Source organism: Dermacentor andersoni, chromosome 2, assembly GCF_023375885.2.
Source record: "Dermacentor andersoni chromosome 2, qqDerAnde1_hic_scaffold, whole genome shotgun sequence".
In the NCBI taxonomy this organism is placed as follows: Eukaryota; Metazoa; Arthropoda; class Arachnida; order Ixodida; family Ixodidae; genus Dermacentor; species Dermacentor andersoni.
In genome coordinates, this window is record NC_092815.1 from 222643583 (window position 1) to 222655586 (window position 12004).

The window sequence follows — 12004 nt, forward strand, 5'->3', positions numbered from 1 at the left end:
TTGGCGAACTGTTGAGGACCCTCCAGTTGTGCTTTCGTGGTGCCCGTGCCTTTAGCGCCATTTTGATTCAAGTCAGTCTTGACAGGCATATAGTGCCTGGCGGATGTTGCTTTGTGTTGCCGCTGCATTGTACTAGCCTGGTACCGGAGATGTACCACGCAAGGTCACAACCATGCCTGCCACTGCCGCATTGTGCATTCTCTGTGGTGGCATTCTGGCACCCCTGGGTGTGTCGCAGAGCTTAAGTTGGCCACAGATGGTGGCCTCAGTCGAAAAGCAACAGCCTGTGGCCACTTTTCAGCTCTTCAAAGGGAGTACTCGCACAGCTGCAGGACCGGTCAGTGACTCAGGAGAGTGGTGCATGCGGACACTACTTTATGCGGCAATGGCAGTGCGAGCAGATGTAAACTCCACTTCTCAGGCATTTCAGTGTGACGATAGCCAGGTCATGTGCTTGCCACTACGAACGATTGCTTGTGTTTTGTCGTGCTAACTTTGTTGATCCCTGGTGTGAATGCGACTTATGAGCTGGCATCTCATACTGCAGTTGCTCTTCACCGTAAGAAATCGCTGACCTTTCTAATTACGTACTTTTGCTTATTTGGTAGTGCCTTTTCTCAGCCTAGGCAGGAGTGATTACATGCACAAGAGCTCATGTAAAGGATGTGATGTATAATGCTGCTTTGTCTTTCTTTGTGCAGGATGGAGTCTAAGGAAAAATGTGAACAAATTATTGCTACCTTCAATGGAAAGGTACTTGCTGGTAAGCCACATTTGTTTTGCTTTAGGTCCTGCAAATCTGTCTAGTAGTGATACACCACTGTCATGTGTTTCATTGTCACAAATTTCAGCATTCCAAAAATGGACAGAGGTAACAATGCAAATGCATTAAAATACCATATTTACTCGAATCTAGGCCGGCTCCGATTCTAAGCCGACCCCTGAATGTCCGAAACCAGAAAAAATGTAAAAAACATACCTCGAATGTAGGCCGAACAAGAAAAGTGAGGACAGTGTTCACAAAATGACAGCAGCATTTATTTAAGGGGGGAGGTGGGTCCTAAAAATTTTTTTCTTATTTTTGGGTGAATCTTTAATAAACACCACTGTCTGGGGTAATTTTTCGTGCTGATTTCAGATCTGTAATTAGATTTCTGATAGCTGTAGCAGTTCAAAAAATATTGAGGTCTGGAGTCAAATTAATTTCAAACTCGTTACGGGGCTTTTTGATGATTCCATCTTGCTAAACCAAAAACTAAATGGATGACACCATTGCTAAAGACCTACTGTAGGGGGTGATGCTATTTTTATTCATTTGGAAGCATTTTGCGGACAAGAAAACAATCTTGCAATTATTATGAAAATTTTTTTCTAATTAGCAGCGATTACTATACCTGAATGTAATTTTCATGACGGCGCAAGAGTAATAAAAATAGCATCACCCCCCAGATCATTTCAATACGAATAAAATGATACCACCCTTGTCATTTTTGGCCAAAAACAACCCAGAAAAAACACCCGTAAGGCAGAGTACAGTGTGCAAAAACATCCAACTGAAATAAACGCCTTTGAAGTTTCAAACAAATGTAGCTTTTGCTGAAGTGAATCTACAGCAATACAAATGGCACCATTTTGAAGCTGTGTTTTGTAAGAATGGCCATACTAAATATGTGACTGCACACTCTCAAAATAATAGCACACTGGCCACTGAACTAGCACAAGAAACTTTATTAGGCACCATGCTCTACAAAGAGCATGGTGCCTGGGTTTCAAACCGAAGTGTAGAACTCTGTGTGGGCATGAATATAGTTCCAGTGTTGTACATGCAGGCTGCCTGATTGATAGCAGTCTCCATTACAATCAGTGAGGCATTTTTCTTTTTTCATTCGGTAGAATTGACCATGTTACTGAATGAAGGCTCCGAGTGTAAGTAGCCTTCCAAGTCATCTTCACCTGACAGTGGCAGTGGAACTTAGGATGAGAGAGTCAGTGATAGATATGCAGCTGCTAGGTGCTTTCCAGAATTTTACTTTTGTATGATGCCTCGATCACTTCTGCAGCCAGGTGTGTACCAGCCCAAGGGGCCTAGTGAACAGAGCTCATGATGAGGTTCTCTTTATGAAGGGGTGGTATGATAGGTATTGTTACGAGCTATCGTGACAATATGATAATAGAGTGAACGCGCAATGTGCTTGGTTGCGAGTCCGAAGTGCCGATGTGCGAAATGCATAGCTGCAGATACAAGGAGCCGACGCGCGATGTGCTTATATATAGTCGCGCAGTTCAAGGTGCCGACGCGCGAAATAATACCTAGTCGCAGGCTCGAGGACTCGACCCTCGATGCGCTTATTCGCGCAGTCCGAATTGCCGACGCGCGAAATGCCTAGTCGCGGGCTCGAGGAGTCGACACTCGACGCGCTCATTCGCGCAGTCCTATGTGCCGACGCGTGAAATTCCTAGCCGCGGGCTCGAGGAGTCGACACTCGATGCGCTGGTTCGCGCAGTCGGAGGCGCCGATGCACAAAATGATTAGGTGACGGTCCGAGAAGTCCGCACGCGATGTGCTGAAACACCGAGTGCTGAAAGGCTTAGCCGCATGTCCGAGGATTCCGCGCGTGAATCTTGGTCGCGAAGTCCGCGTCGCCGACGCTCAGAATGCTTAGCCGCGAGTCTGAAACGTCCACAAGCGTAGGGATCGGCCACGCTACTGCGATGTCCGCGTAGCGCCCGTTTTGACACGTCGAGATTACGGCGAGTGGAGACACCAAACTCGCGAGGTGCAAAGAGCCGAGCAGACGACGCGAGCGCCGGACCAATGGCGAACCGCGCTGGAGTCACGTGGCGGGCGCGGCCAATCGCAGACTCCGGCACAACCTTCAATGATTTGCTTTTTGTGCGCTTGTTTCTGTATGGAGGAGATCGCTGAAGTGGCAAATTTGAAGACGGAGAAATGCGCTTTCCAGCGACACCAAGATGGCGGCGCTCGGTCGCGCCGTTCTGGAGATATTGTGGCTTGAAAAACTCTGTTCTTTCTTGATTTCCGCGATATTTTTCGCAACCTTGGCTGATAATACGAATTTTTTAGAGCTCTTCCAAGTGGTTTACAGTGATGAAATATGGTTATCAGATAGAAAAAGGGTTATAGAAACTGAAAATGCGATTTTCAAAAAATCTATTTTTTTGGCAATTTTTTGCGATGCGAAAGCCACGTCCCCCCTTAAAATAGGGTACAGACGACGACTGGTGCAGAGGCTCCTAATCAATCTTCGATTAGGAATCAAACTTAAGGTGGACCTCCTCGGAGCCATTCAAATGCTGGCTGGTGCTTGGAACGTTGGAAGAAAAGTGCAATTATGAACTGCTTCTGCAAAGCAGGCTTTGTGGTAGCTGCAGACGATGGATGTCTTGACAGTGAAGACGATGACGCTGGATGCCTGGACAGTGAATTTCGCTAGCTCTTGGCATTCCCATGCGGCGTTACAGCACGTGATTTCGTCAGCGCTGACGATGGCGTGCAAGCTGTAGCAGATCGCGCTGATGCGGAGATTGGGGCTGACATTATGGGTGACGAGGACGCAGACTCAAGCAGCGGCAAAGGTTCCGACGAAGAGTACCAAGCACCATGCACTGCAGCTGAACTTGCGTCAGCTTTCAGCGTCATTCGCCGCTGTTGTGGCACAATGGAAGGAGCTAGCCTTTGTCATTTGGACACTGTCAACAAGCTTGAGGACAGCTTAATGAACTTGATGGTGCAGAAGAAAAAGCAAGCAATGGTGACATATCTTTTTCTTCCGAAATAAAGTGCTCTGGTCATCACGCTGTGTTATTATTATTATTATTATTATTATTTTTTTTTTTTTCGCGTTGGAGGCACAGATTGGTAAGTTCCCGTTAGTCACGACATCGGGGAACTGCCTTGAGATGTGTGCAGTTGTTAGAGAAGCTTTTGACATGCATATTTTATATTTCGAATTATCGATATACAGTGCAGTCCACTTATAACGATATCGAGAAAGACGAAAAATATGATCGTTATAACCGATGATCGCTATATCTGGACTGCAGTTATCAAAAAAAAAATAATAAATAAACGCGTTTGCGCTCTTTACCTTTGCAGCTCTGAACTCGAATTCGCTACTTGCTCTAAAGAATAGATGTTGTAGACAGTAGGCCGTGAAAAACAAACTTTATTTCTAGCGCCAATGACCGTGTCAAGGATTAGGCGCGCCGAAATAGTCCGAAATCTGCACTTGCTTTTGCGGCAGCTTCAGCTTCACAACCGCGGTGTGCATGGATTCCAGCTGCTGCGCGAACACTGGCGGCAATCCTTTAGCATGCATAAAATCAATTAAGGAGTCGATCGACGATAGTGCACTTTGCGTGGACATCGGGGTCAAGGAGCCACTGTCGATCTCGTTGTCACTGTCGCTGATGCCGTCGCCACCGTCGCACAACTTCGCGTCTGTCGAGACAGCACATCTTCGGCGATCGCCTCGTCGGTGACCTCATCGCAGAACGAGGCAGCACTGTCTGCAGTCAAAAACTCCTCCTTCGACACACCACCTGTGTCACCAGTAGGAACGAGCTCCCAGAGCTCGGTTATGTCAGCGACTTCCACCGGGTCGGTCTCAGCAGGTTGGGGAAGTTCGTCCTTACGCACAAAGCCCGCCTTCTTGAAGCAATTGGTGATGAACCACTGGTAAAGCGCCTCTTCAACATCGGCGTTCAAAGGGTCTCTATAACCCCTTTTCCGCTGATCGGAATGGCCGCCGATAGCTCCTGCCTTCACAATCGCGGTGCTCCCGGTTTTCAAGATGGTTGATATCGTTAACTGGACGAGCTCATACTTCTTCACGAGGGCGCTCACCTTGAAGCCGCATCGAGAGTCCTGCAAAATATCCATCTTCGTGTCAAGCGACACAGCTTTGCGCTTTGTCGGCGCCATCTTCGAACTGAGTTGAACCGTTGGTTGCACGCTGCTTCGGTGGCGTCAGCCTATGCTATCGCGAGAGAGACGCGGGACGGGCGCCACCGCGCCGCTTTGCTTGTCGCTTCTTTTTTTCTTTCTCTCTCTTTCGGAGCGACTGTGGCCGACGCGCATGAAGCAGCTGGCGCCATCTTGTGGCGCGCGGCGCCAACGTTGGCTGCGCCTACTCGTGCGCGGGCGGGGCGAGACGCGCTGCGCGGTAATGGCGGCAGATACGAACTTACGGAGGTAAACATCGCCTCGTCATCGTTCGTTTCAGGGAACTAAGCAACGCAAATGTTACGATTATTAGGCACGGAAAACGCCGTCCAGACTGCAAAATTTTGATCGTTATATCCGATATGCGGGGAATAACCTATCGTTATAAATGTTTTTTTTCCCCATAGACCTAATGCATAAAATGACGCTGTCATGTCGACCCATCGTTATAACCGATATATCGTTATATGTGGTATCGTTATAAGTGGACTGCACTGTATCGAACTATTTCGCAATCCCCTTCGAGTTCGATATATCCGGGATGGACTGTAGTACCATGAATGCCTTTAATGCATAAAATAAGTTTCTGGCACATTTGACACAATCACACATGATCTGGGATAGATTGCATGTGCAACATAACTTCAGGAAATTCACCTATAGGCACTATCGCATTTGAACTTTATAAAAGGGTGCAGACACCTGAAAATTGCATTGTGTAGCACACCCTGAAGCGTTGCGCACGAAATAAATGATTCACTTGTATAGCTGTTTTAAACTGACTGATCATGGCAAGGGGCACTCTGTAACATTGCTCTAGGTCTCCTGATTTTCTAATTATTCGATGCTCAGCCAACATGCCAGCTATTTTATCACTGACGAACCTCGTGTGACAGTGAGATAAACAAACCCATTTGTATTGGAATCCCGAGCTATTTGTGAGGAATGCAGGTCGTGAAACGACAATGACTTGTACATACAAATCTACAGCGTAAAGAATCCCCATACGATAATAGCGTTACTGAGATAATGCTCATGCAACAGCATGTGCACAAACAAAAGCACGCCGGCCAGATGAAAGGCTGCCTGAAGTTGGTGACGGTGACGGTGTTTACATTGTGTGAATATTACAAAATCACCGACTTCGCATCATGGGGTGTTTTCAGTGGGCACAAACTCCTTGCGCCCGATTCATTGGTCCCATACCTTCTTCCTTCTGCTGATATTATTGTCACCGCGAGGAATGCAAAGAAAAAAATTTTTTTTTTCTCCCATTCTCAGTGTGGTTACGGCAACCGAAGGCTCAGCAGCTCAGCATACTAGCATGTCATGCTGCAAACGTTTAATTCAAGCACATAATTACTGTGTCTGCTCAAGCATCAGGTACATAGGCACTGCTACTGTACAATAACAATGCAACAGAGGCACGTGAAGTGCTTTCTGTTTACCGAAATCATCGAACTATATGCTCAGAAACACAGACATCCGTACATTCCGCAGGCACTGCGACCACTGCTGGGCCCTTTGGGCGGGGTGTGAATGCAAAAAGGTCACGTGTCACCAACTGGCCTATCACAGGGCGTGGTGGCTTGATCAAACCCTTTTGCTACTTTTGAAACATAGAGGGGCTTTAGGTTGTGCTGTTCTGGAGATATTGTGACTTGAAAAACTCTCTTCTTTAGCAATTACATTTCTTTTAGAGCACTTCTACGTTTTTAGGTATGTTTCAGAATCGGATAGAAAAAGAGATAGAAACTGAAAATGGGATATTGAAAGCAAGAGCCGCATTCCCCCTTAAAGGTACACTAAAGGCAAATACTAAGTTGCTGTGGACTGTTTAAATACCATTCCAAAAACCTTGCAACGCTTGTTTCATGCTAAGAAAAGACTAAGCTTACGAGAAAATTGCATCTGAAGGGTCTGAACACCTTTTTCAAAATTCATATCTCCCGCCATCCAACTGGTGGAGTGGTGACATGTATGCCATCACCACCAAACAGAGTGGTGGATTCGCCGCTGCAGCTTCTTTTTGGTCAAGTGCCGTAGACCATTCGGGCATCCCGTGACATCACATGGAAGTTGATTTCTGTGCTACTTGCAGTTTGTCTGAGTTTTGCGAGCCAGCAAAACCAGCGCAGCACTACGTGATCAGGAAAGTACACAAACGCGAAAGCGTGGGTGGCACAGAGTCGAGCAAAAACAAAACCTTTCGACCGGCCGCGTCGTTGTCAATGGTAATTTTAATGAGTACTTTTCTTCTAAACATGAAATGGAACTGGACAAGTAGCATTTTATTTCATATTATAATACAATACGAGGATGTTTTTTGCAACAAGTAGTTCGGTACTGGCGACAAAATTTAACTGAGGAGTGCTTTTGTCATCGGGCAAGTGCTTGAGTGTCCTGGGGGAGTCCAATCACGTCCTGCATTTAACTAGATTTCATGATTATTAAGGCCCTGTTTTGCGATAATATAGCGATAATATATAATAGCCTTAGAGATTCTCGAGCACTTATCTATCACTTTAGTTTGACTTAGTATTTCCCTTTAATTTCCCTTTAATATGGTCCCAGAAAACAATCTTTCACTACAGTAAAAGCTCGTTAATTTGGATCTCACGGGACCGGGAAAAATGTCCGAATTATCCGAATGCCGAATTAAAAAATGAACAGGAAAACCATCATTAAAATCAACTTGAAGAAGCATATCTTTATTTAATGAAGTATTTTGCTATAGTCGTCTACTTTTTCGTGCAGATTCCCAACTCTTCCAAGTGGCCAACAGCCCGCAAACTGTCAGAAATGCTCAGGCAAACGACCTCCAATATCAAAAGCGCCTCCGTGACTTCTCGTGAGGTGTGATGAGGTCAGGGGTGCACCTCCTCGCATGACTCTTCATCTGAATCGTGGTCTTCCCGGGCACCCGTGACATCATTAATAATTTTTCATTAGTCAGGAGACCAGTCGTGGCAGCACAATCATCAATCGCGATGTAGTCCTGAAGGGTCACATCTGTGGGAAGGACAGTATCGAAGGCCGGGCTGTCATCATCGGTGGACTCCACGGACACTTCGTCGGCTACTGCCGCCTACTTGGGCCTCACTAAACCGATGTGCCGAAAACAGTTGGCGATAACTGCGGAGATGTATATTTCCACGCGTGGGCAATGATGTGCACTACGTCGAGTAAGTCCACTTCCTACAGCTTTCCAACTTCTGAGCATGAGCTCATTCGCTGTAGCAGGTGCTTTCGGTACTTCGGCTTCACGTAGTCAATGATTCCCTGGTCCATCGGCTGAAGGGCACATGTAGTGTTGGGTGGCAAAAAACTACCTTGACACTCTTCAGTTCGATTGTACAGTTATGTGCACTGCAGTTGTCAACAACTGTAATTATCTTGCGGTCCTTAGACGTGAAGTGCCGGTATAACTGCTGCAGCCAGCCTCGAAAAATGTCCGAGGTCATCCAAGCCTTCCTGTTCGCTCTGTACTCGACAGGAAGGCTTTTGATGTTTTTAAAACAACGTGGCCTATGCGCCTTCCTGATGACAACAAGTGACAAGCGCTCCGTGCCAGTCATATTTGCGGCAAGAAGCACAGTTATCCTTTGCTTGCGCTTCTTGCCACCAATGCACGTATCCCCTTTGAAAGTCACCGTCTTGTGGGGCAGAGCTCTGAAAAATAGAGCAGTTTCGTCTGCATATGAACACATCACTTGGTTCATATGCCACGATGTGCTCAAGCAGCTTCACATTTTTTCACTGGGTGGTCACGCTTCTGTCAATGCTGGCTTTTTCGCTGCACACACTTCTGAAGACGAGTTCGTGTCTCTCCCGAAACCTCGCGAACCATCCTTCTGAAGCTCTGAACGATTCAATGTTCATCATTGCAGTTTACTTCTCATTCTCATGTCATTGATTGAAAGTTTTCAAGCTGCGCCCACTTCCCCTGTCTGTCACGCGATGCCACAAAACCGCAAAAACTCACAGCGTCAAAGGGATGTCTACGCGTTAAATACGCATTAATATGCCGAACTAACTTGAATTTTTTTTCTAAATAGCTGGAGACTGCCCCGTTCCAAAAGGAATAGACGATGGCTGCCCACCGATTGCTCTGGCACTAACTACTTGGAGCAGCCGGGGAGCATGGATTTATTTCCATATAATAAAAAAAAAATTTCCGTGTCAGTATAATGTTATTGAGCCCTTTCCGCATGTATACAACATCACTTTGCCAACTCTTCTTTGCTAAGGATCCGTTCTAGTGGCATTTTTAACCACAAGCTTGGCACAGCACCAGAAACATTTGTCGGGGACCCTTTCAGTGCAGAGTCCCATGCAATTTTGCGAAAGTGAAACAATCTGCCCAAGTGATCACCCGAGAATACCGCCAACATTAAGACAACAATGATAAGTGAAGAGAACCCATTTCCGAACTGATTCTTTAAATAAACATACTATTTCTCTTTTCGTTAATCTTATGTTACATTATCAGTTTAATTTTTCTTTTTTTTAATTTCATAAACTGAAAAGTTGGCCCGCACATTACAATCGCAGTTACGGTAACATTCAAGTAAGTACGGTAGTACAGTAGAATCTCATTCATATGTATTGGGCGGAAGGGGAAGAGAAAAAAAGATCTGTACTAACAGGGAAAATGTATGACCCATTCAACAGACTCTACTGTAGTTGACATCTACGCCATGGCAAAATATTGCACAGGCACATCAAGCTAGTGGGGCGCCGTGCCACCCCAAAACGTGCATTGTCGTTTTCGCAACTTTGGCAAGGTTACGTTTGCACTCCTCTAATTCAGTCGAGGTCGGCAACTTCTTGGGGTAGAGCCTTCTGGCTGAAGTTTTGACATGCCCATTTTGTAAGAATCGTCGTGGTAGAGACATCGATGCACAATGAGAAAAGTAGGGCCCGAGGGACGCGAGACATTCTTTGTTTTCCTATTGTGTTGCATTTTAGGATGGCGATGGTAGACCGAAACAAAATTGAGCTGGTGGGTGACAACTGAATACGATCCCACCTTAGCAAGACCTGATGCTCACTTTGCGCTGCCTGCAGCAGGGAAAGGTAGTACATTTGGGCTATTGCCTAATAAATGTGTGTAGTACACTTCCAACGAAACCCAAACGGTCAGACAGTATGCGATGTATGACGACCATGGCAGAAGGACACTTCCTAGTAGACTTGCCAGTCTTGGCAGAGAAAACTGACAGAGAAAACATCGTCATCAATTAGTGGGGGCGATAGTAGCATCACCGAACGTCGGTGTCTTCTTGCTTCGCTCCACTGCGCCTTCGACGCCATTTTCCCTTTTGTTGTTGAGTCGGCATCATCTCTTCTTGCAGAGTTTTCTTTTTTTGTTGTGACCATGTTTTGCATGCCATTACCATCGTGCGCTACAGTGATGGAAACGCCGGCAAAGTGGCAGAAGCACAAAGCCAAGAACTTGGCGACTAAGGTGGAAATATTGCAGGCTTTGAAAAACGGCGAATCACGACAGCACGTTATGACCAAGCACAACGTGAAGCGGAGCATCTTGGGAATATACATGAAAAATGAAAAGATTCTTCAAGCCTTCAAAACCGTGAAGTTTTATGCATCAAGGAAGCGGTTGCGAAGCGCGGCTCATCGCCAGCTCGAAGAAGCTTTGCTCCAGTGGGTTACTGACTGTCGTAATGCACATCTGCCTTTGAGCGGACCTCTCATCATAGCACAAGGTGAGAAGTAAACTACCCGTTGCCTTAATTTTCAACAAGCCAACACAAGCTATGGGGAAGCAGATCAATCGTAGATGCCGGCACCACCTTCTTCATCCGGTTATCTACTCTCGCTGTACTGGCTCGGCGCTATTAAACCCCTTTCCACTTGAGCATGCTCCTCGCCTCTTTTCAGCCAATTCTATAAGAAAATCTACTCTATGTAGGCAACGCTATTCGCTTTGAAAGAAAAAAAGTCGCCTCCTATAAACGAAGAGTACGTTTGGGCTTTTCCAACAATGCTGCGGGTTACCGTCCAATGCTTGTATCGGTGGTTTCATAAATTTGACCTCAGAAAATTGGAATAAAGACAGAGTGGAATAGTTTTACGTTATAGGGCCCCAGGTTGCCAACACAATGTTAAAAACTGCGGAATTTAGAATGTTTGTTCTAAAATTGTAAATTTTGCCTTTATTCCAATGTGACACGAGGGTAGAGTCCAAGCAGCTAAAATGAAAAAAAGCTTGTGTTACAATTGAGTAAATATGGTACCTTAGTATAGCTGCAGTTGGTGACAGTAGAGTTAGTAACGTTACTGACTAAAACTCTTACTAATGGGTCTTGGCTACCAATTCCAAACGCAGTTAGCACCACTTAATACGAAGTTTTTAGTATCTGACATATATTGAACCCACTCCGTAATATGCAAGAGCTGGACCAACATATGTGTTGTAGGCAAACAACAAACTTGGAACTTAAAACGAACCCCTTAAGGGGGGACACGGGTTGTGGCGACCAAAAATCGCGAAAAAAACTCGATTTTTTTTCTTGCATTTTTGGAATGTACCGCTATTATTGCATCTATATTGTTAATTTCATACCGATAACATCAGTATTTTAGCCGCAGTGACGCCTTATACGACATGTACTAGCTGAATTTCAGGCGGAACTTGCGCTGAAACGGCATATTTTCCGAAACGCGCGCCTGCTCTTCCACGTGTGCTAGCGCGGACATCTTGGTCTCATTTGAAAGAGCCGACTTTTCCCTTCAAATTCCCGCCAGAACGGGCCCCATTCAGCCATTGGCCACTTATAAAATGCGCGGCAAAGAAAGGTACTAGAACGCCCTCCTATTCGTCACTCGGTGCACGTGACTTGAGCTTGCCTCCCGATTGGCGGAACTGCATGGCCATCGTCTGCTCCGCGCTTGGAGCCGCGCACTGAGATGCGCCATCTTGCCCCAGTGTCAACGCGATATCTGCAACGGAACGCAAATTTCGAACGCGGCACAAGTTTGGTGCGCAAAAAGTGGGACGGACACTCATCGAAA

At 46.0% G+C, this 12004-nt stretch overlaps 1 protein-coding gene across 3 annotated transcripts in view; it reads left to right on the forward strand.

The window, feature by feature from the left end:
- The window catches only part of shep (RNA binding motif single stranded interacting protein alan shepard), a 157559-nt gene that overhangs the window by 65465 nt on the left and 80090 nt on the right, over positions 1–12004 (forward strand). For all 3 annotated transcript variants that reach the window (XM_055075764.2, XM_050186813.3, XM_050186814.3), the window contains exon 4: positions 702–763. In XM_055075764.2, the coding sequence (XP_054931739.2) occupies positions 702–763 (62 nt within the window). The remainder of the gene's footprint in view (positions 1–701; positions 764–12004) is intronic.